We start from the raw sequence: 25,551 nt of genomic DNA, 5'->3' as shown, positions 1-25,551 counted from the left end.
TACATACGTTCTTGTCCTATGTAAAAATGGGATGATGTTTAATATATGGTTCCAACAAAGGCCATCTGAACACCAACTCACCACTTAATTTCCTGAAGCAAGTAAATAACGAAAAATAAAAAGGAAATATTCAGCAAGGGAATAATTTCTGTGGAGAGAGAAATGAAATTAACATTTCAGCTCTGATGATGTGTTTTCAACCTGAAAAGTAGATGGTTTCTCTCTCCACAGATTCTGTCCATTCTCTTGCTTTACTTAGAGCATTTTCTGCTTTTTTTTAAAAATCAACAATCGAGTTAGTTTCCGTTTGGAATAATAGCAGAGTAAACCTTTCCTCAGGAACTGGAAGCTCCCCCGTAACCATTCAGCTGTCATTACAGAGAATCATACACATTGAAACAAACCCTTCACCCCCACTCTATGCCAACCTGAGCTAGTCCTGTTTGCCAGCATTTAGCCCCATCCCTCTAAACCTTTTTTATTCATATCCAAATATATTTTAAGTATTATAATTGTACAAAACCCCTGTCACTTTCTGTGCCACCTAATTCCAAATATCCAACTCTCTGTGTGAAATACTTTCCTCCCTTTAAATTTCTCCCTACTCATCTTAAATCTAAGCCCTGAAGTTTCAAATTCCACTACCCTTGGGGAGGGGGGGAAATTGTGGCTACCCACCCTAACTTTTCCCCCGCACTTTCACTCCAGGGAGAACAGCCCCAGCCTATCCAATCTCTTCCCAAAACTCAAGCCCTCCATTTCCAGTAACGTGGAGTTAAACAAGTAAATCTGCAGAGGCTGGGGTCGAGTATGATATGCCAAAGTCTAACTCAGCAGGTCACACACTATCCACAGGAAAAGGGCACCCAATGCTTCCTCCAGCATATTGGTGGTTTTGCATTTCCAGTAACATCCTTGTTTAGCCTTTCTGCACCCTTCTGCTTTCATTACATCCTTTCTATGGAATTGTGACCACAAGATTTCAGGTATAATCTCCTAAACGTCCTGCACAGCTGTAACATGACGGGCTCAATGCTCTAACTGGTGAAAGCAAGCGTACCAAATGCCTCATTCACCATTTTAATAAAAGCATAAAATGCTGGGAAAACTCAAGTGTGTCACAAGTGGAAAAGGACAGTTAATGATCCAGCTGTGGCCATTCCAAAGGAGGACATGGTCATAGGTTACCATACACACACACATATACATAATATGTATGGTAGCAAAACACAGGGTTCTGTGGACACTGTGGTTAAGGTAAAGGTACATCACCAATGTTTCGGGCTTGAGTCTTTCATCATAAGGCACAGTTTGACCTGCTAAGTTTCTCCAGCATTTATGTGTTGTGTGCATGTATGATACCATTTAAACAGCACACACATACTTTGGAATGGCCACCTCCCTTCATTTCTACGTTGTGCTCCTTTCCACCTCACCCTGTCCCCAAGCCAGCACTAGCCCGAGAAACTGCACTGCACCCTCTGCTGTTCAATAGACTGCACTGTTACCTTGCGGTTGGTCTTAAAGGTGATCATCTTCAATGATCAATTGTTATCAGGTTCACTGATGCACTTTACACAGGAAAGCAAGGAAGTATAAACTTAGAGCAAGAGAGACGAGATGCTACAACCTTCAGCAAACAGTGAGAAGCTGCAAACTTTCAGGCAGAGAAATGGAAGTTCTCGTCGGGACCCCCTCTATAAGTTGAGGCTAGTGTGATTAAAATAAACAGGAAAAATTTAGACGAGCAAGGAGAAGGTGCATTGTGCTTTGTCAGGATTAGTGACCCCATCTGGTCCATTTCCATCTCTTCTTTACCCACTCCTGTACATTCCTCCTCTATTTTTTTCTTCCCCCACCCCCCAAGTGTCTCTTCCCTTTTCTTGTCTTTCCACCTCTCACCTCCCAGCTTCTTTCTTTCTTCATTTATATACATGATATCAACCCTTCCGTCTCGCTTTATTGACTATTTCTACCCTTGGATGCACTCTGACCTGCCGGGTTCCTCTGGCAATTCTATGTTTGCTCAGGATTGGAGCAGTCTGTCCACCTGCAGGCCAACAAGACAACTAACTACCATAAGATGCCAAAGGTGCTCTGTGGTTAGTAAGGGATTACTTGAGGTTAAAAAAAAATAGGTTGAGTACCACTGCACTTAGAGGAGGCAGATTCAAGCAAACAACTGGAGGGACTTAGCAGCTCAGGGAGCATCCATGAAGGCGAATGGGCAGGGGAAACTAATCCCTGCTGAATGAGATAGGGTCCCCACCCAAAACCCTGACTCTAGCTCTTCATGGATGCTGCTTGACCCACTGAGTGTCTCCAGTAGTTAAACACGCAGTAAATGCTGGACGAACTCAGCCAGTCTTGCAGGAGGTATTACCGATGTTTCAGGCCTGAACCCTGGACGAGAGGAAATGAGCAGGGGGAAAGAGGAGGAGGAAAGTTTAAATGGAAACCAGAGAAGTTGATGTTAATGCCATCCGGTTGGCGGGTTCCCAGATGGAAGATGAGGTGTTGTTCCTCCATTTAGCAGGTGGTTCATCAGGCCATGGACAGGCATGCCAGCAAGAGAATGGAATGGGGAATTGAACTGGGTGGCCATTGGGAGATCTATACTACTGCGGCAGACAGAGCCGAGGTACTTAACTTCAGTACTTTGCTCCCTCCCACTGCACTCCCCCCCCCCCTAATAGGTGTCTATTCAGCTTCCGCATTCTCTCTCCCATTCCAGCCGCTCCTCCCCATCGCTCTTCCCTCACAGCTGTGCACATACGGTTTGCCACCAGCGCACTAAGGAAATCAACGTGAGCACAAAAGGTTAGTTACCTAAAATAATGTAGCAATTAATAATTAGCTATTGAAAACAATCTCTTAGCTAACTTTTTCTGTTCACTAGTTAGTCTGTTAAACAAGCAGTTAATTATTCTTGTATTAAAACATGCCAATAGAAACAATTTCAAGTTTACATTTGCACAAGCATTCCCCTCCACTCTGGAAGCACAGATATTTTTGATGCAAGAACCTTTTTGCCCCACTGCTCCAAAACCTGTTCAGATTAATGCCATGTTGGTTAACATTGCTGTATAAAGAACACTTTGTTGCCTGCTGAGCTTCTCTGGCACTTTGTGTATTAAAATGCAAACACAACGACTGCAGATTTTTTTGTTTAACTCAGATTTTTCACCTGCCTGCTTTTTGTTTACAAGTTGAAGAAGGGCTTTGGCGCGAAATGTTAGTAATATATCTTTACCTCCCATGGTTGCTGAGAGACCCACTGAGTTCCTCCAGCAATTATTTGCTGTGTGTTTTTACTACAATCACATTTCTGCAGACTCCTGTGTTTCACCCCAACTCATATTAATGTCTCGCTCCCGACTAAAGCGCAAGTACTCACCCAGTTGCCTTTTATATGTGGCAGTAAACGTGATCTGTGATAACCACACCACAGCCACTCTCTGGATGGAGAAGATGTTTCCACAATCCCCTTCCTATCCCCTAGCCTTGTATCTATAACCCCCTCCCTGCCAGATGGAACACAGAATCGCATTGCTTCAAGTGCAAAAGGTTCCATTCCCTGTTAGTGCAGCGCTGGGAACAAAATTGGTGGCAACTCACACCTGTTCATTGAGCAAACCCCTTCCAAAAGGCACCATGTTTTCCAATTGTCTCCCCCCCCCCCCCCCCCCACCACAACAACCCCCTGTTGTTTGTGAAATAAATAAGTTTGGACAGGTACATGGATGTAAAGGACGGATATGGTCTGTGTGCAAGTCAGAGGGACTAGGCAGAACAATGGTTCAGCACAGACCAGATGGGCCAAAGGGCCAGTTTCTGTGCTGTGGTGTTTTATAAAACTGCTCTCTTGCCTTCCCACTGTTATTTTCTGATATCATAAATGTTACCTATGTTTAAAGGCTGCTCATATCTTCACTGGGAGATTTCTGCAGTGTTCCTCGAAGTCCCAATCTCCCAGAAGTGGTACAAAGGTCCACAGAGAGAGCAGTAACTATTTCCACAGCATTACTCCATCCGTTCTTTCATGCAGCCGCAGTTAAACCATAAAATAATGGATTATAAAATATAAGGTTAATGTATAAACGCTGGACTGGATGAAGAATGAAAGGAATTTGAAGTTGAGGCCACCTGCCGGCGCCAATGCAGGCGCACTGAGGTGTTGAGCCGCCTCCCCCTGCAGCACGCTACTCCGCTTTCATTTGCTCCCTGACGTCACAGGGCAGCCCGTCGAAGAGGGCGTCCTCCACCAGCAGCCCGCTCCGCTTCAGCGAGCGGCAGTCCCCCAGCTCCCGCGGCAACGCCTCCAAGTGGTTTCCCTTCAGCTCCAGAAGCGTCAGCAGTGCCAGGTTGCCCACCTTGGGCGACAGGACGGAGAGGTTGTTCCTGCCGACCCGCAGCGTCTTCAGCTTCTTGCAGAAGTACAACTCGTCGGGCAGGCTCTCCACTTTGTTGCCCGTGATGCAGAAGTCCTGAAGAGACTGCAGAACGCCGATCTCCGGTGGAATGAAACGAATGTCGTTGTGGCCCAGGTCCAGAGACCTTAGCTTGTTGCACAGGAAAAGGTGTGAAGGCAGGACTTCTATCTTGTTGTAATTGAAGTACAGACACTCCAGGCTGCTTAGTTTCTTGATGTGCTCAGGGATGTTGGTTATACTGTTATACCACATCTTGAGGCAGGTCAACTTGCGGCAGTGTTGGAAGCTGATGATCTCCTCCACTGATCTCAGATTGTTCTCCTTTAGGTCCAGCTCCTGCAGGTTGGTCAAACTGAACACTGCATGAGGTATGCGCTCTAGGTCACAGTGAATCAGCCCCAGCTCAGTCAGATTGGCCAACTTTTTCAGCCCATTGAGCATCACTAACTTGGTACCGTCATTGTGGATGCACAATGTCTGGAGGTGGCTGGACGTTTCAACGATGGATGGCGGCACCTTGGTCAGGTTACTTTTAATGCAAAGGACCTTGAGGTTTTTGAGCTCCCGCAACGACTCCAGTGTGATGTTCTTGGTCAGGTCGGGGCTCAGGGAGCCTTGAAGGTGCAGCTCCTCCAAACTCTTCAGACTGTACACCCAGTTCGGCAGCTCGCGCATGTCATCAAACTTGACCCGCAAGACCTTGAGGTTCTCCTTCAGGAAAGCCAGAGCCGCGCTGTGGATCTTCACTGAGCACTGGTACAATGAGAGTTCCTGGAGCCCCTCCAGCTGAACAATAGTGGCCGGAATGGTCACGTTGTTGATAATCTCTAGCCGCAGTGACTGCAACTCTGTGAGCTCAAACACTGTGTCGGGCAGGCCCGAGAGCATGAAGAGTTGCAACTCTAGCCTGTTCTGGCTGTTAGTCTGCAGCCTCTGCCGTAGCTTATCCGGGGTCCACTCATTGTTCAGGTTTAACTGCTTGAGTTTATTCTCACTCACCTCTGAGAGGAAGACAGCAAACCTCTTGGAATAGAGGGGATCGTACTGATCGATCAGGTGCAGCATGAAGGCAAAGTCATTCTTGACGTCTGGGATATCATCAATCCCTGTTTCATGTCGGACATACTCGAAGGAGTATTCTTTGAGGGAGCGGTAGAAGAGCCAATAGAGGGTGTAGAGGCAAGTCAAACCGTAGACACTGACAAAGCAGAGGTAACAGATAGACAGCTTGGAGAATAAATGGGCCATGGTGTGGTTGCAAGAAAACTTACAGTAGCCAGTCATCTCCTGAATGTTGACCTCGCAATCCACAGTGAAGTTGACTTTGGACACCAGGATGCTGTTGTAGACAACAATGAAAACAAACTTAATGACCTTGATGATGGTCTGGCGCACATACATGGAGTACAGGAGATCTCCTTCTTCCACATGCAGTCGGAACTTCTTGACCTTCTCAAATAAAGCCTTGGCCTGTTCGCCTTCCTTCTGGTCCAGGGCACTCACTGCTGGCTTATCCACCACAATCTTCTCGGGAATGGAACGCAATGACTGGGTCTTCACCAGGTTGCCCTCTTCCACAGTGAGGCCCTGGGCCTCCTTGTTCTTCTCACCACCCTTAGTGTCCTTTTCTTCTGGGTTCTCTCCAGAAACTTCAGACAATGCTCGTGTCGTCCAGGGGGAATCAAAGCACTTGCCCAGGATGGAGATGAAATGCTCAATCTTGGAGCTGGATCCGGGGAACTTGAACCAAAAGTTGCTGCACAGCATGAAGATCAGGGTGTGTATGAGGACGAGATAGGGGAAATATTTGGCGTACCAGTGCAAAGCGCGCTCATAGCACATTTGGTTTATAAAGCTGTACTGTTGGAGATCGAGGTTGGTCTTCAGTCCTTTCATCTCAGCAGAACCAGAAGGTAACGGCAATGGGGTGGGTGGCACATATTTGCTGGAAGAATTGTTAACCAGAGTTTGGTTTGGAACGGAGCACAGATTATGATGCGAAGTGCGTTTCGGCAAACAGATAATCTTGTCCTGCATTACCTGGGAAAGGGAAGGGGAGAAATCCATGCCATTATAATGGATAAAGTTTGTGCAAGTTTATTTATCAATGAGTCGCATAATCTTGAGAAATTACACTATGCAAAGTGACCATTCGCATTCATTTTACTGGTGCTGGTATGTATAATTATTACTCTACCATAATTACAGAAGTATGAAAATGAATTTTTCCAACAAAACTGCTAGAAAAGTTCTGTGGGACAGGCAGCATCTGTGGACAGAGAAAACAAATTAATATTTCATGTTAACGACCTTTTATCAGAATACAGTATCCGATAAAAGCCAAAGAATTTTGTTTTCCACTTTGTTCTTCTTTTGTAAAGGGCACCTGCAGCCAAGCCATTACTTCACAGGCATTGAAGTACTTTGGAAATGCAGTCAGTTGTAATAAAAGGAAATTCATTTCACCCTCAGCAAACTCACACAAGCAGCATAATGCTAAATAACCAATGACGCTGGAAGAGGTTATGTTCAGAAGCGGGCTGTGGGGTTCTTTATATTTAAAAAAATGCCAAGGGATCGTATCAATTCTGCATCTTGAGTTCAAAATGACACACAGCATTGTACACACTCCCTCGAGAGCATCACGGAGGTTAACTGGATCCCCCATCACTGAAAGTGGGATTTCAACTTAAAACCACCTTCAATAGAAAAGGGAAATTAGCCACTGAGCCAAGCTAATGATCGATCATACTTTCCACTGTTTCTCGTGTTTCAAATTTACAAATCAATAGTGTAACAAGACCATAAGACAAAGGAGCAGAAATCAGCCATTCAGCCCATTGAGTCTGCCCCGCCATTTAATCATGAGCTGTTCCATATCCCCCACTCAGCCCCATTGCCTGGTCTTCTCCCATTACCTTTGATGCCCTGGCTAATCAAGAACCTGTCAATCTCTGCCATAAATCCACCCAATGACCTGGCCTCCACAACCATCTGTGGGAACAAATTCCACAGATTTACCGCCTTCTGGCTGAAGTAATTCCTCCACGTCTAAGCATACGCCCTTCATTCCTGAAGTTGTGCCCTCTCATCTAGACTCTCCCACCATGAGAAACAATCTTTCTATATCTACTCTGCCCACGCCTTTCAACATTCAAAATGTTTCAATGCGATTCCCTCCCATTCTCCTTAATTCCACGAATACAGGCCAAGAGCTGTCAAATACTCCTCATATGATAACCCTTTCATTCCCGGAACCATCCTTGCCAACCGTGAAAACATGCAAACTTTGCCAGCTTTTACATTGCACAAACATTTTCAGTCCATCATGTTTGTACTAGTGTGAACTGTCCCCATGAAGACAAATTCACTTTTCAGTATAATTGCGAATGTTCAACAAAATCCCCTTCATATACAGGCAAGTGGCACTTAAGAATCCTTTGAGCATGGTCCATGATTGTGGCTGATCCACCATAATATCATGTTCCTCCACTTTGATTTCTTTAACACTCATATTGATCAGCATTTCGACAGCCTCTGGGTTGGAGAATTTTTTTAAAAATCATCACCCCCTGCATATAAACCTTCTCTGCATCCGGGTTGTCAGGCCCTACAAAAATAACTTTAAATGAGATCTCCTCTTATTGGAGGACAGAGGCCCAATGTGCTCAGTCTCCCTTCACAAGGCAAACTCACCATCCCTGGAGAAACACGTGGTGAACTGCTGAACTGCATTGTCTTCCTGATTTCCTGGCTCCACTCCGTCCTGTGACTGGACCTGTGGCCCCTCCCTCTTTTGACCTTGTATAAAGCCTCCATCACCCTGACCCTTCCCCAGAAAGCACAGGATGAGGTCCTTGTCCATTGTGAATAAAAGCCTGCACATCAGTCACTCAGTCTCAGCCTCTCAAGTTATTTATTGAGTGTTAAAACACAGAAGCTTTTGTTTGGCCCAGATCCTTCTAAACCTTCCCTATCCAGTTAACTATATAAGATGTCTTTTAAATGTCATGGAATCAGAATTTATTGTCACAATCATTTCGCAAAATTCATTGTTTTGCAGCAAAATTACAGTACAAATATTTCAAATATAAATATATTGCAAAAAAGGAGCAAGTGAGGTGGTGTCTGTGGTTCATTGTCCATTCAGAAATCTGATGGCAGAGGGGAAGAAGCTGTCCTTGTGCCGGTGGGCGCTCATCTTCAGGCTCCTGTACCTTTTTCCTAATGGTAGCAGAGTGAAGAGAGTGTGGCCTGAGTGGTAAAGGTCCTTGAGGATAGAGGTTGCTTTCTTAAGACACCTCTTGCAGGTGCCCATTAACAACTGTTTGGAGTTCTTCCCTGTCCTGTGCATTGGCACCCCCATTCCAGACACTGGTGCAACCAGAAAAAAGGCTCTCCACAGTACACCTGTAGAAATTTTTGAGAGTGTTTGATGATGTACCAAATCTCCTCAAACTCCTCATGAAGCCACTGGTGAGCCTTCTTTGTGACTGCTTCAACACGGAGGTCCTCAGAGATGTTGGCACCCAGGAATTTGAAGTTCTTGACCCTCTCCTCTGCTGCTCGCTTGATGAGGATTGGCCTTGCTTCTACCCCTATCTTTGGCAGCTTGTTCTATATACTTACCACCTTCAGTGTGGAAAAAGGTGCCATTCTAAATCTTTCACCTCAAACAGATGCCTTCTCGTTTCAGATACCCCGATCCAGGAGAAAAAGGTTCCTTACCTTCTTTTGTATTCTACTTTGGGAATTTGGTTCCATATAAAGCTGAATTGCACTTTGGAGGAAGAGAAGAATGCACACATCCTACCTTCTTCTTCTTTGGCTTGGCTTCGCGGACAAAGATTTATGGAGGGGTATGTCCACGTCTGCTGCAGGTTCGTTGGTGACTGACAAGTCCGATGCGGGACAGGCAGGCACAGTTGCAGCGGTTGCAAGGGAAAATTGGTTGGTTGGGGTTGGGTGTTGGGTTTTTCCTCCTTTGTCTTTTGTCAGTGAGGTGGGCTCTGCGGTCTTCTTCAAAGGAGGTTGCTGCCCGCCAAACTGTGAGGCGCCAAGATGCACGATTTGAGGTGGTATCAGCCCACTGGCAGTGGTCAATGTGGCAGGCACCAAGAGATTTCTTTAGGCAGTCCTTGTAGCTCTTCTTTGGTGCACCTCTGTCTCGGTGGCCAGTGGAGAGCTCGCCATATAACACGATCTTGGGAAGGCGATGGTCCTCCATTTTGGAGACGTGACCCACCCAGCGCAGTTGGGTAAAACACATGAGTAAAACACAAAGGTCTGTGGCTGAAACTCAGCGGGTTAAACAGTCCACTTGACAGAGCAAAGATAATGATACATAAATAACGTTTTAGGCTTGAGCCGTTCATCAAAGGATGAGCAAAATGTAGGCAGACGCCCGAACAAAATTGTGGGGATGGGGCGAGAAAGGAACATAGGCAGGAGGTAACACCGCCCCCCCCCTTCACTCTATTGTTTTTCCTTTCCCTTCCCTCTCCATTCACAAAGCCACTCTGTTTGCTGGTGTGCCCTCCCTCCTTTATCCACCTATTACCTCTTGCCTGTGGGACTGTGCTCCTCCCCCTGCCCCTTCCTCACCATATTGTTCAGTGCCTGCCAACATCTTGCTCGTACCTTGACGAAGGGTCTGAAACGTTGGTTATGCATCTTTGCTCTATAAAGTACACTGAGTTACTGAGTTTCTCCAGCATTGTTTATTTTAAATGACCTTTCATACCATATTGCAAAACCTGCTGGAGGAACTTGGTATGGAGGAACTCAAGCAGCATGAGTGGTAAGAAAAAATTCTTATATAGGCCAGAGGATGGCAGTGCATTCCCTCTCTGAGAAAAATTGGTCCTGTAATTGCTCAAAGCATCTAATCTGCAAACCTAAATACAATTTAATAATTATTGGAAATATTGAAACAATCCAATTCCTACATTTTTACATGGTTACTTACAGCTTAAATGATTCACTAATTGTAATAATTTCAATAAATCTGAATCCAACTTTATAACATTTTAATATTGATATTTTGAAGTTTGTATATACACTGCAACCTCCATTCAAGTCTCTCTATATTGCCATTTCTGTTATCTATCTTACAGTACCTAACCTGTTGAGTTCTCCAGCTTCATTAATTTTCAGTAGACTTGCAAAAAGACTTTGGACTGGATAGAGTCGTGGCAAATGGATTGTAACTCAGGCATACAGAATCACACCGAGCATTGTCTGGCCCCATTGAGTCAGTCTCCAAAACTGTCAGTGTGTGGCACTGTATGTTCACCAGTGAGACTCCAGGGGCACATCAGCCATGAGCTTAGTGAAGGGCGGAGTAGGCTTGATGGGCCAGACGGCCGGCTCCTGCTTGTGTTTCTCATGCCGTTAATTCAATAAGTGGGCGTGGTCACTTCTAAGCACGCAGCCTCTGCCCACAGCATTTTACTGGAGTCCGTGGTGCCCAATTTTAACCCGATTAACCTACACCACCCCACCCCCAGTGCGTTTTGAACGGTGGGAGGAAATTGGAGCCCCCCACCCCCTCATGGAAAACCAACATCGACACAGGGAGGATGTACAAACTCCTTACAGACAACGTGGGATTCAAACCCCAGTCCCAATCGCTGGCGCTGTAAAGGCTCCGCCGACTGACTTTTTTTAAATTAAATGTTGGAAATAGTACTTGCCTCAACTACCTCCTCTAGCAGCTTATTTCATGCACTTACTACCATCTGCGTAAAAAAAACCACTCAGGTTAATGTTAAGTCTCTTCCCCCCCCCCCACCCCCCCCAACTTAAACCCATGTCCTCTGGTTACTGATTCCCCTACACTGGGCAAAAAACCATCACTCGATTATTCCACTCATGATTTAGTATACCTCGGACCACCACACTTCCTCCTGCACTTAAAGGAATAAACCCTCAAGCTGCTCAATCTCTCCCTTCAGCTCCGGTCCCTGAATCCTGGCAAAAGGTCTCCGCTCTCCTGGGAACTAAGACCTTATCTACAGTACTCGTATCCCATAGTCCTCGTGGGTGAGAGTATTCCAAAGACCTTTGCAGTACAGAAATTTCTCAATTTTCAATTGTTGAACTCTTATTTGGAGCCTGTGTCCCTGGTTTTTGTCTCTGTGACCAAGGGAAGAGGCATTGCTGTTGGCTTTCAAACCCATAAAAAATCCTTTTGTTTTAAGTAGGTCACCATATATGTGTAGAGTGTGTCGAAAGAACCAAAGACTTGTCAATCCAAACCAAGGCTTTTATTAACTAAAAGACTGGAGAATATCACAAGTAGGTCAACAAGTCCAGAATGACCTGGTCTGGCTAGGAGCAATCCTTTAAGACCTGCCAGTAGGTGTGGCTACGCTTTCAGCCAATCACAGTCATCCTACACTACCATCTGTACATATACACATTGGTGATAGAATCTGTACTATCACAATATGAAAGAAAAGTCCAAATTTACTTCATAAGACAATTCTCTCTATTCCAGTGAACCTTTGTTGTAGTATGGCAGGTATATCTAAGGCCCAAGATGGCAGCACTGCAGGAGCTGCTGTGATGACAACTCTTGTGTGGTCCTGGGAGAGGAGACACGGTGCTCTTTTGTGGGGTCGTACTGTCCGGTCATTATCTAATGGCCACATGTAGGCTGTAAAGGAGCCAACGATGTTTTATTAAAAAACATATTTGAAACCTCTGAGATCCATGCCTAAGATGGCGATGCCCATGGTTGTCAGCAGATCGCAAGGGTTGTGGGCTCTAGGGAATCAGGGCAGCAATGGGAGAACACACCCTGCCGAGAAGAAGAAGCCCTAGGAGAGGACCCCTTAGCGGACCAGGGAAGGGGTTCCAGTAGCTGAAAGACCCACAGAATGCAAGCTGCTGGAGCCTGGCTCGTGGGAACCACGAATTGGTATCAGGATTCATGATGGTGCCAAAATTCCCAATTGTATCATGGGTTTGATCTGGGAGCTCGGGTTTTCCAATGGTTCAAACAAGAGGTTGTGCAGTTCATGGCATAATGATTATCATATTTGGGGAGTATTTGGTAGAATTTAAAGTAGGTTACATACATACACACAGATCTTATTTGGAAGACTGAAGAATTCACATTGCAAGATCTCTGGAAAATGTTATGCACATTTCACAAGAAGGTGCTAATGGAAATGACGTCATAAAATGCATGACCATTGTCTTGCTGGAGTCAGGTTGACTACAAGTACCCTTTCTGCAAAGGGCTCACAGAAAGGTCACTCACGGGTTTTGTTTATACTTAAGATAACAACTTGAGAAGAAGGAAGAACTCCTGTTGTTGTGCAATCCAGGAAGAACTGATGAAAAGTTCCAAAGCAGTGGATGGCTGGAAGTACTATGTGTCTGATGCTTCTCTTGGAATAAGTGGAACATTGTGATGGCCTAGAGGAAGAGGTTACCAACTGGAAAACTCCGATGGGGCAAATTTCATCAGCGAGACCTTGAGGTGACTAATGGTGGTAGCTCAGTTGTGGAAATCCTGGAACAACAAATATTTCTCTCTGCAAACCCTACAAGAACCTTCCTGAGCGGTAAAAATTTACCTTTCAAGCACCAAAGCCTGGTGAACTTTATACCTGTTAAATTCTGTGCACAGTATAAGAATTGCCTGCATCCAGAGAACTTGGAAGAAGGAGAAGTGAGACCAAAGAACTTTTCTTAAATTTACACACACATTACATACATGTGCGCTTAGAATTAGAAGGGGGTTATTTGGGTTAGTTAAGTTAAAATTTGATTCTATTTTCATGTTTAAAGTTGATTAAAAATAACTTTTGTTTTTAAAACCACTTGTCTTGGTGAATGTCTATTGCTGCTGGGTTTTGGGGTCCTTTGGGCTCATAACAGACACTCAGCAACTCCATCCCACCTTACTAATTACAGAGCACCTACGACATAGGGAATACTTAAAGTGGTATGTGAGTGGAAAGAAAAAGATTGAGAATTACTGCTTTAAAGGAAGCAGAAGTTGACAAATTTTGTGCATTATGATATTTTGAGTATTAGTACAGGGCAATAAAGGAATCTTTGTAGTGAGGTCACTACGGCTACAGATAGGTTATAGCTCTCAGTTATAGCCCTAAGGCTGAAGCTCAAATCTGCAGAAGAAAGACATGCACACCAGTAGAGTGTATTCAACACTGAGTTTATTCAATGGCAGCTCTGCCTTTTATAAGTCAGCTCGGCTGCGGCTTGAGTGAAACGGCTGCCGATCGGTTACCTCGGAGGCCCATGGAGGCCCGGGCCCCTTGCAATCCATCGGTGGTGATTGGCCAGATTCATTGTTCTGCCAGCGGACTATGGAAACGAGTGTTTCAGCCTGCACGATGCTTTGCCGGTCACCGTGTTTGACAGCCATTTCCTGTGTTGGCCTGAGGCGTGGGCCACTACTTGATATTTTTGGTTAGGTTTGGAGATTACACCTGAACACAATATTCTAGATGTAGTTTCACTGGGATTCAAGTTTCACTTGGATTCAGGAAAGATATCATTAGTCTTGTAATTAAAACTCCTTGCAATAAAGGCCAATGGGGTAAAGGTAAAAGGTAAAGGTTCCATTATTGTCCCGAAATACTACATTTAAAATGTAACATACATGAAATTCTTTAACAATGTCAACCGTAAAGAGGACAGAGAATCACTACTTTGACCAGATCCCATCACAGAAATGACGCCCCAGCGAGGAACAAACTCGCGACCCCTGGTTTGCAAGACCAGTGCTCCAACCACTGAGCTATCAAGTTACAGCAAGCAATAAGAAGACCCAATGTCCTATTTGCCTTTCTTATTGCTTGCTGTAACTTGCAGTGAAATTCATCTAATTATTTAGATGAAACCCAGATCACTGTGAAGACCAACACCTTTCAACCTTTCGCCACTGCTTTTTTTGCTTCCCCTTACATTTTTTTTCCACGTTATACGAACATAGGAAGTAGGAACAGGAGTAGGCCAAAAATGGCCCATCGAGCCTGCTCCGCCATTCAATACGATCATGGCTGATCTATTTATGACCTAACTCCACCTACCTGCCTTCTCCCCGTATCCCCTAATTCCTCTATTGTGTAAAAATTTATCTAACCGAATTTTAAATATGTTTAATGAGGCAGCCTCAACCACTTCCCTGGTTAGAAAATTCCAAACATTCACTACTCTCTGGGAAAAACTATTTTTCCTCATCTCTATCCTAAATCTACTCCCCCAAATCTTGAGATTGTGTCCTCTCGTTTTAGTTTCCCCGGCCAGCTCAAATTCATATTCCATCTCCTATGTTCTTGTTCATGCACTTAAACTCTCTGTGCTCACCTTTCAATGAACATTGGCCAACATTGCATCGACAGTGAGCCTGAAATATACACTTCGTCCCCTGCAACAGCCTAAATTAACAGCCTCCCAATCAAAGATGACCTACTTAGTTCTCTACCGCAGTGTAGTATGTCAATTCCACTCCAAAGTGCTCTAATTTTGACAAATTAACAGCAAAAAAAATCAATTTTCCACACATCCCTCTATTTCTGACCTCATACACCAATTAGACACTTGACTTCAGTATTTCATTGAACAAATTAGTCACCATGAGCAGAGCAAAAAAATCACATCAAAAACCTGTATCACAAGTCTCAGAACTTGCATCACCTCCAGTGAAGACAATAAAGGTAAGAATATTCTTACTGTCGCTGGAAGTTGTAGGAAGCTGGTTTTGGTGGGTAATGTTTAAATGTTTACTGAGTCTGTCTAATTCTCCATGGGAACGCTAGGCAGTTACATCATGGAGCAACGTGTTTGCAAGTTACTTTGGGAGGTGTTATGGTTAAGATGGGAATGCGGGTATCAGAAGCAGAATTTATCGTCATGAATATGCCACAAAATTCATTGTTTTGCGGCTGCATCACAGAGCAAACATTTGTATAAACCACCTTACAAAATAGATATAAATGGTGCAAGAAAGAGGCAGTGTCTGGGGTTCATTGTTCATTCAGGAATCTGGTGGCTGAGAGGAAGAAGCTGTCCTTGTGCTGCTGAGTGCTTGTCTTCAGTCTCGTATACCTTTTTCTCGATGGCAGTAGAGTGAAGAGGGCATGATCTGGATGGTGGGGGTCTGCTTTCTTAAGACACCACCTCTTGCAGATGTCCTTGACGGAGTGAACTCAGGTGCCCGTGATGTCACTGTCCGTTAACAACCCTCTGGAGTATTTTTTCTTGTCCTGGGTGTTGGCACCTCCATACCGCACAGTGATGCAACCAGCCAGAATGTTTTCCACGGTACACCTGTTGATGTTTTTGAGAATCTTCGGTGACATAATGAATCTCCTCAACCTCCTATCAAGGGTGTGATCCCAATTCAGAACCAGGACTTTGAAATTAGAAAACATATTTACAGTCAAAGTAGGGCAATTCTGATGTGCAAATAGCAGGTGATACTAAAATGAAGATTGATAGATTTTAGTTAACCAAAGTAGTTTAATTGGTCATATGGGTGGATTAAGGCAGCCTGGGCTCCTGGGAGAGAAGGGCCTGCTATCTCTCAAATAAAATTAGAATACATGATACTGTGCAATATTCAAGGATTGGGTGGAGGACAGAAACAGTCAAAATAAATGGGTCATTTTCAGACTGAGAGGCATTTTCTACAGGAGAGCTACACGCATCAATGCTGGGCTCAGTCTGCTCATGACCTACGTCAATGAGTTGATGCAGGGAGCAAGTGGAATGTAATTATGTCTGCTGATGTTGCACAGCTGGGAGGCTGCATGCAAGGGAATGCAAAGGCAGCAGGAAGAATTAAGTGAAGGGCAAAACACAGCAGATAGAATACAAGAGCTCCCCTACTTGCGATGGTCCAACTTACGATTTTTAAAAGTTACGGTCGTACAATTCCGTGACTGTCATCATTTACTTTCACGTCATACATTAAAGTAATTACAAGCATTGTTGATTTTTCTAATAAATGTTGCTAATTCCTCCAAGGTGAATTCTTTGCAGCCTCCTCGATCAATCACTTCTTTTAGTTCAATTGGAAAGCTTGCAGGGTTTGATACAGCGCTGTCGGTATACCTGTATTCTTTTTTGACTTGCGCTGGGTTTGCCAGAAGGCAGCCCCATTGTAAGTTGAGGAGTGGTGAGAGTTTAAAGGATGTTGATGTTCAGTGGGACCACATTCACTAATTATTGGTTATTAACTGTCTGTACACTATACTACAAGACAGGCTGAAGGTACATTAACCTTTAATGCAAGGGGATTTGAACGCAAGAGTATTGTTTAATGACTTGAATGGAGAAACCATACGTGTCATCAACCAATTTATTGATGTAACATAGGCTGGACTGCAAGTTGTGAGAATGCCAAAGAATCCGAGGATCTACAAATAAGTGGGCAACCATTTGTCAAATTGGTTACAATGTTGGGAGACGTTTTGTCACCTTTCGGATGGCGGAGTTGACACAAGGGTTGCATCATCCACTCCTGTCGCAATTCCTGTGTTCTACATAATCTAGCTCAGCCTTGAAGATGTGCAAGGAGTCAGCCTCACTTCTGTGTTAAGAATTCTACAGGTTCACATCCCAAGAGAAATTGTTCCTCACCTCTTTCTTAAATGAGTTTAATCCAAAACTCTCGTTTACCTTCTCCCACCAAGACTTTAAAAAGTCCTCTCAGCATTGATCTCATCCAGTCCTTTCAGAATTTTATAATCCAATCTACTCAACTGCTTCTTCACCCTTCAACTAAGTGTGGATGCGAGGAAGAATACATTTGCACGTCTCCTATACCTCCTCAACACTATAACTGCAAGACTTCTAGTTCTTTTATGCTCCACCCTCTTTGCAATAAAATCAAATACTCTTTTTAATTTGCTTTCATGGCATTTCCTTTCAAGAGGAATCGAAGACAAGAGCAGGGATGTGATGTTGAGGCTTTATAAAGTAAAGGAGACCACATCAGGAGTATGGTGAGCAGTTTTGGGCTCCTCGTTTAAGAAAGAATGTGCTAATGTGGAGTGGGTTCAAAGGAGGTTCACCAGGATGACAGCTCTTGGCCTCTATTCATTGGAATTTAGGAGAATAAGGGGTGATATCATCAAAACATTTTGAATGTTGAAAGGCGAGGAAAGCATAGTTTTCCGTCAAGGATGCGCGAGGGAAGTGGATGATGAAATTTTGGTAGTACAATGTTTGTATGGATCAAAGGTAAGGTTAGAAGGTATGGGGAACCCTGGTTTTTGGGGATCTGTTCAGAAGAGAGCAGGTATAGGTAACAGAGTAAATGAGGTACTTGAGGAATATAAAAAGTGCAAGAAAAACCTCAAGAAATAAATCAGGAAGGCATAAGAAAAAAGACATGAGGTTGCTTTGGCAGAGAAGGTGAAGGAAAATCCTATGGGTTTCTACAGGTATATTAAGAGCAAAACAATAGTAAGGTTCAAAATTGGACCCCTTGAAGATCAGAGTGGTCAGCTTTGTGTGAAGCCAAAAGAGATGAGGAAGATCTTAAAAAGGTTTTCCCATCAGTATTCACTCAGGAAACAGGCACAGAGTCATGGGAAGTAAGGAAAATAAGCAGTGAGGTCTTGAAACCTGTATACATTAAAGAAGAGGAAGTGCTTGCTGTCCTAAAGCAAATAAAGGTGGAAAAATCCCCAGGGCCTGACAAGATATTCCCTTGGACCTAGTGCACAAATTACAGAGGCTCTGGCAGAAATATTTAAAATATCCTTATCATGGGCGTGGTGCCAGAGGACTGGAGGGTAGCTCACATTGTTCCATTGTTTAAAAAAGGTTCCAGAAGTAACCATGGAAATTATAAGAATGGTGAGCCTGACACCTGTCGTAGGTAAATTATTGGAAGATGTTCAAAGAGAGCGGATATACAAGTATTTGGATAGCCAGGGACTGATTAGAGATAATCAACATGGCTTTGTTTAACCAATCTTATAGTGCTTCTTGAGGAGGTTACCAGGAAAGGCTGTGGATGTTGTCTACATGGATTTTAGTAAGGCCTTTGACAAGGTCCCACATGGGAGGTTAGTCAGGAAGGTTCAGATGCTAGGTATTCCTGGTGAAGTAGTGAAATGGATTAGACAATGGCTGGATGGGAGAAGCCAGAGAGTAGTGGTGGATGATTTCTTCTCAGACTGGAGGCCTGTCACTGGGCCTCAGGGATTGTTCCTGGGACCAGTGTTGTTTGTCATCTCTAATCAATGATCTGGATGATAATGTGGTCAATTGGATCAGCAAGTTTGCAGATAATACTAAGATTGGAGGCGAAGTGGACAGCGAAAAAGGTTTTCAAAGCTTGAATAGGGATCCGGACCAGCTGAAAAATGGCAGATGGAATTGTGTTGCATTTTGAAAGGACAAACCCTGCATGGTAAATGGTAGGGCACTGAGGTGTGCAATATGATGAGGGATCTGGGAATACAGATACATAATTTCCTGAAAATGGCATCACAGGTGGATGGGGTTGTAAAGAGAGCTTTTGGCATATGATGTTAAAGCTGTATAAGACATGGTGAGATCAAATCTGAGGCAGTGCATGCAGGTTTGGTCACCTAACTATAATAAAGATATCAATAAGATTGAAAGAGATCAGAGAAGATTTATTAGGATGTTGGCCAAACTTCCGGAACTGAGTTACAGGGACATGTTAAACAGGTTAGGACTTTATTCCCTGGAGCATAGAAGAATGAGGGGAGATTTGAATGAGAGGTATTTAAAATTATGAGAGATCTAGACAGAGTAGATGTCTATTTACTCAGGGTAGGTGAGATACAAACCAGAGGACATGGTGAAAGGGAAAAAGTTTAGGGGGAACATGATGGGGAATTTCTTCACACAGAGAGTGGTGGGAGTGTGAAACGAGTTTCCAGCTGAGGAGGTACATGCAGGCTCAATTTTAACATTAAAGAAGAATTTGGACTGGGTGCAGGTCAGTAAGACTAGGCAAAAAAATGGTTCAGCACAGTCTAGAGGGGCCAAGGTGGGCTATTTCTGTGCTGTAATTGTTCCATGGTTCTATGTAGAAAGATTATTTCCATGGTGGGAGAAAACCGTATTTTCACTCATTTAGCATGCACAAGCAATTAACACATTAATGCATATAACGCGTGGAAAATCTGAAATTATGTAAAAAAGTTCTCGTATGCTACACACGTGTAGTATTAGTCAGTCTTATCTAGCACCTTCATAATATAGCCTATGAAAGTCACAAAAAAGTGATGTTCAGATTACATTATAAGCCCGTATAGCTATCACCTGTATTTGATCTAGCCTCTTCAGCCATAATCCAAAAATTCGTATAAAAGGTCCTCGTATTTTGTGCTCCACACAGATTAACTTTGAGATCTAGAATAGTTTTGACAATGTGAGGAATCAAACACAAATCTTACACCGCTTACTTCAAACTGCAAGTGGTTACGAGAGTCCAAGAAACTAGCAACGGAGCGGCAGTAAGAAAGTTCAAGGATGGAGAAACATCCATTCGTGAATGGAGGAAAGAGAAAGATGAGATTGAGAAGATGAATCCACGAAATGCGCCCCAAAGCTAAATGGCTCCTGTTAGAATCTAACTTAGTCGAAAAGAACAAAATCGGGCAGTATCTACAGTCACCATTCAGATGAAAGTGGAGGCTATTATTGGCATGTGAAAGATGAATCCCAGATTTCAAGGCAGGCTTCCCATGGATATCAAAGTTTATGAAGTGAATTGTTGGTAAGAATTAGAAGAACTGTATGATTTTTGACTTCAGCATTTTTTTTCCGATAATTCCATTCAAGCAATTAAAAATAAATAATATAGAATCAGTTGATGCTCAAATAACTTCAATTTTAAATTCAACATGTTAACAAAGTTCTGGTATAGCACGTTTACAGAGATAACACACAATAGGTTACCCGAACATGTGGTATTTTGTGGACAAGAGGGTACAACTTCAGGATTGACGGGCAATCAGATGGATCAGCTCACGTTTAAATGGCAGGGCTGAATAGTCTATTTCTGCTACTATGTCTTATGTAACTTGATATGCCTGCAGGTATCATGCACAAGGGCCATTGCAGTATTCCGTTTCTCTATTACAATCAAAGTAGACGATCCAACGTTATAGCTCTTCTGCCAAATTTTTTGCTGATTTATTACATTATGTCATCCTTGCGTTTTCCAAAATAACTTTGTAACAGTCAACCAATTTTGCCACAATACACACGGTCTTTTCATCCTTCTGCAGTAACCTCTTTAGTGGCAATTTATCAAAAAGACATTTGGAAAAATACTACATCAGCTGGTTTCTTTTTTTATCACCCCCCCCCCTTCCAATTAGATAAATTTGTTTAACACAATTTCAGCCGTGTTCTCATGATTCCTTGCCTAATCCCACGATGATTTCAGAAATTTTTTTGCTATTATTTTAATAAAGGGTATAGTATTATCCCAACAGCAGATATCAGTCTAGTTAAGACCATAGACATAAGAGCAGAAATAAGCTATTCAGCCCATATAACCATATTACAATTACAGCACAGAAACAGGTCAACTTGACCCTTCTAGTCCATGCCAAACACTTTCTCCCACCTAACCTCACTGACCTACAATATATAACCACATAACAATTACAGCATAGAATCAGGCTAACTTGGCCCTACTATTCCATGCCGAACATCGTGTCTGCCCCACCATTTAATCATGAGCTGATCCATTTCCCCACTCAGTTCCACTGCCCAGCCTTCTCCCCATATCCTGTGAGGTGCTGGCTAATCAAGAACCTATCAATCTCTGCCTTAATTAAATGCATCCAATGACCTGACCTCCACAACTGCCCATGGCAACAAATTTACCACCATCTGGATAAACGAATTCCTCCCCATCTCTGTTCTAAATAGCCACCCTTTAATCTTGAAGGTGTGCCTTCTTGTCCTGGACTCTCCCACCATGGGATCAACCTTTATACATCGACTCTGACCATGGCCTATAATTTCCTGTGTGCCGTCCCCTTTCTTTCTTGAACATACCTGTACCTTTCCATTCCTCAGGGACATACAACCAAAACTTCCACCATCTCTCTACCCATTTATTTAACAATCCAGGAATATAGGCTTCAGGCCCAGAGACTATAAGCCTTCAGTCCCAATGGGTTATTTTGTACATATTCTTTAGTGATAGTTTTAAGTTCCACTTTCCACCAAGATTTTCTATGCTACTGAGATAGATTTTACAGCCTTCGCCATGAGATCCAAGATAGCCTTAAATAGATACATATTACCCTTATGCTTTTGCCTCTGGACCTACAATGTTGTTTGAACCATCACATATATATAAATGCTACAAAACATTCAGCATGGTCTAGCAGCATCTGTGGGAAGATAGATAGTTGACCATTTAGGTCAGGGAGGCTACACATCAGAACAGGGAAAGAGTTACAAATATAAATTGTAACATATGCAGATGTCTGAATCGTACCAGACATTTCTTGGGCCAAATCTTGGCTGATGTCATTGTGAATTTTACCTCTCATTACCCTCTTATGACTTGCGACGGAATATAGAAAGCCCCACCCCCCCCCACACCCATTTTTCAGATGTGGCATTAAAACTAAGCTACATCTACTGTCTTCCATGGGTATGTAAGATCCCATTGCCATAGATTTGAAAGCTCACCAATCAACAGATTGGATAATCGTTATGCTGCTTGTGGGACCTTGCTGTGTAAAAGTTAGCTGTCTTACAAGGGTGATTACATCTCAAAAAATACATCACACGCTGCAGCGTAATCCATGACATCCAAGGTAATGAATGATACTGCGTAAATACTGGCAGAAACATCCTTAAAAAATGAAGACTGATTGTCAACTGGAAATACTTTGGATGAATAATAAATTTTTAGTTTTATTTCTTATTCCTTGCATGATAAAAATTGTAACATTACCTGTGGACTTGCCAATAACCCACTGAAGCTGCCTGTTTCTGAAACAAATGTGAATGAAAGAGAGGGAGAAATTGAAGCGAGCTCCTGAAGAATGCTGTGGGACGGAGGGGGAAATATAGGGGCATCACTCAGAAGTGTCTCCTCTTCAACGTTCCAGGCTCGTCGTGTCCATCTGAGCTAATTTCCCCACTGGACAAACTAAAGACCTATTGGAGGGTGGTAATAACATCTGGGGCCTTGCCCGCTGAAACTGTTCATCTGCCCATATCTGTAACTGAAACATTATGCACACACAAGGGTTCCAACATCCATTATGACAGAACACTGGTTGGAGGCCTCCAGTCAGAATACCACCCTTACGTCACTACCCATCTGTCTTCTATGAGCAAGCCAATTCTGCGTACAAACTACCAATTCACCATGGATCCCATGCATCTTTACCTTCTGGATCAGCCTACCATGAAGCACCTTGTCAAATGCCTTACTAAAAAGACCACGTAGACAAGATCCACTCCAGTACTGACTGTCACCTCTTCAAAGAACTCAATCTAATTTGTCAAACACAACCTGTCCAACACAAAGCCATGCTGACTATCCCGATTCTGACCATGCCTTTCCAAAAATGCGCAAATTCTATACCTAAGTATCCTCTCCAATAGCTTCCCTATCACAGATGTGAGGCTCAATGATTTCCTTCTTTCCCATTTCCCTTCTTCAACTAAGGAAGAAGATTGATTACTCTCCAGTCCTCCGGGTCTCATCTGTTGTTAGAGAGGACACAAAGAGCTCCATCTAGATCCAAGTAATCTCCTCAATTGCCCCTTTTAATAACCAAGGATATATCCCACTGGCATCACTTGCAGGGGGTGCCCCTTTCTTGATCTCACAATGCCCTAACACCCTACCATGCTCCCCACTACTCTCACTATCCACAATGTCCTCATTTACAACCTCACCCCCTTCTTCTCCTCAGAAATTCCTTCCTTTGTCCTTGAGTGGTCCCATCCTTTCTCTAGTTATCCGCTTGTTTTTACTGCAAGTAAAAATGTTGAGATTCTCCTTATTTCCTACTCAACGGATATTTCATAGACGCTTTTGGCCCTCCTAATGCCCTGCTTTAGCTCTTTCCTGCAATCTTTATATTTCTCCAAGACCTTTCCTAAACCTTACATAGACTTCCTTTTTCCTTCTAAACTAAAAATGTTTCATGGGCCTGGGATACTTTACCAAAGAAACTTTGGTGAGTTTCAACAACACATCTTTATAAGGAAGTCAAGCATTAGTCAGCAGGAAATGGATTCCACTGAGTTGCCGATTGCATATGGGAAAGGCTAGAAATAGCACCCAGCAAAATAAAGGACTCAAAAAAAATTGAGATGCATTTTAAAACAGCAGATATTGAGGGTGGAAAATTTACTGCAGAAAATACACAAGCTGAAAATATGTACCAAATCTCCCACCAGCAACATCTCTCTGCCCATGCCAATTCTTTTAAGGCTCTCCAGAAATGCCCACTTCACTGCTTCATGGCTGCATGCTAGGAAACCAGCACTATTGCCTGGCATGTCCCACTTTTAACTCCAAACCCAAAAGACATTTGGACAGATACTGTATCTGGATCAGAAGGGTTTATTTAGACTAGTTGGGTTCAAAGTGCCCCCCTAAATTCACATTCCACCTCAAGCAATCCCTATGCCATCGGCTCTCTGTGGTTGGTAAGGGCTTGTTTTCTTTAATATTTTTTTTCTTTCTTTATGGCTCTCCTTCGGAGAGTTGGCTGAAGTGGGGGGGGGGGGTCTTTTTTTCTATATAAAAAATAACGTTCATGTTTATTGTTAATTGTTGTATATGTCATATATTATTTGTTTTTTGAACGAATAAATAAAGTTTATTAAAAAAGTAAGGGATTGCTTCAGGTGGTATGTAAGCTCTCGACCCAATTGTTACTGAAATATCTTGCTTGAGAAAATTTGTCATTGGCCCATTTCCTTTGGAGTTCTGAAGCCGTGCACATAACCAGTCAATGAGGTACAATTAAAACAGTGGTTTTCAAACTTTTTCTTTCCACCCACATCCCACCTTAAGCAATCCCTTGCTAATCACAGAGCAGATATGGCAATAGGGATTACTTCAGGTGGAATGCGAGTTTGGGGCAGTTTGAAAACCACTGGTTTGGACAGATCTGGACTAAGCACATGCCGATGGCACTAGCTCAGATGGGAAATTTGGTTAGTATGGATAATTTGAACTGAGAGGCCCATTTTCGTGCTCTGTAAATACAGTGAAAAATCATCCCAGTATAAACAATAGGGGTCTAGCTCCAGTTGGGGGTCAGACCTACCTGTAAGGTGCATCCAAACACACCTATCATCAGCATGGCTATGGCTATATAGTCGGTGAACACATCCCACCATGGCTTCAGTACTCTAAACGCAGGCTGATGGTCAGTGAACTGCTTAAACTCCGTGACTGGAATCATTGCTCCTGCCGAAACAAAGTTAAAAAATTTAACAACATCAGCCTTGAAATCCATAAGATAACACCTACAAGTCGGATTATTACATTTTAAAGCTACATTTGGGCTACTTAGTTACTGAGCTGCGAACTGATTACATTGCTAATGTTTGGGAGAGACTGGGTCAATTAATTCTAGCAGAGTTGCTGATCGTGTAATTAGAGAACTTCACTTGTAGCATTGCTCTGTGTGTGAACTTGAATGTTCAAGTACAAACGGCTATGTGAAATGCATTTTGAGGCAAGAATCTTTCCAAACCCTTTCAGCTGAAGGTCTTAACATGTGATCATCTGCTAAAGTAAGTTATTGCCAGATAGTTATGATACAGTACACACAGAGCTAAAATAGGAGTTATTTTTTTACAACACTTGCAATTCAAATGTACCCTGTGAATTTTAAAATGCCCAGAGAATACAGAAGAAAGTTTTGTACTTTGGAAAGTAGTACTGTGAGAATTTTAAAGTGCAGGTTCACCAAAAGTGATTCATTTTTAAGTACTTTATGTGTTAATTAAAATGACCAATAGAATAGTCTTACATTAAAAAATACTACTTAGCACTTGTTTTATTTTCAGAGTTAGATTAATCAAATATTAAAAGGGATTAATTTTAATTAAAGTTAAAAATTAAAGTTAATTTGACATTTTT

At 43.0% G+C, this 25,551-nt stretch overlaps 1 protein-coding gene across 4 annotated transcripts in view; it reads right to left on the bottom strand.

Moving 5' to 3' along the window:
• Positions 1-3,705: 3,705 nt before the first annotated feature.
• The window catches only part of lrrc8c (leucine rich repeat containing 8 VRAC subunit C), a 41,690-nt gene continuing 19,844 nt past the window's right edge, over positions 3,706-25,551 (bottom strand). For 3 of the 4 annotated variants that reach the window (XM_069939132.1, XM_069939135.1, XM_069939133.1), the window contains 2 exons: positions 24,731-24,873; positions 3,706-6,473 (listed from right to left, as the gene is read on the bottom strand). In XM_069939132.1, the coding sequence (XP_069795233.1) occupies positions 4,203-6,473; positions 24,731-24,873 (2,414 nt within the window). In that variant the 3' untranslated portion in view covers positions 3,706-4,202. Of the gene's footprint in view, positions 6,474-22,389; positions 22,814-24,730; positions 24,874-25,551 lie in introns of those variants that run through there. The other variant, XM_069939136.1, reaches the window with a different exon arrangement.

The sequence above is a fragment of the Narcine bancroftii genome, chromosome 5 (genome assembly GCF_036971445.1).
Source record: "Narcine bancroftii isolate sNarBan1 chromosome 5, sNarBan1.hap1, whole genome shotgun sequence".
NCBI classification, from domain to species: Eukaryota; Metazoa; Chordata; class Chondrichthyes; order Torpediniformes; family Narcinidae; genus Narcine; species Narcine bancroftii.
The sequence above is the reverse complement of the archived record's forward strand: the minus strand, read 5'-3'. Positions and strand labels throughout refer to the sequence as shown.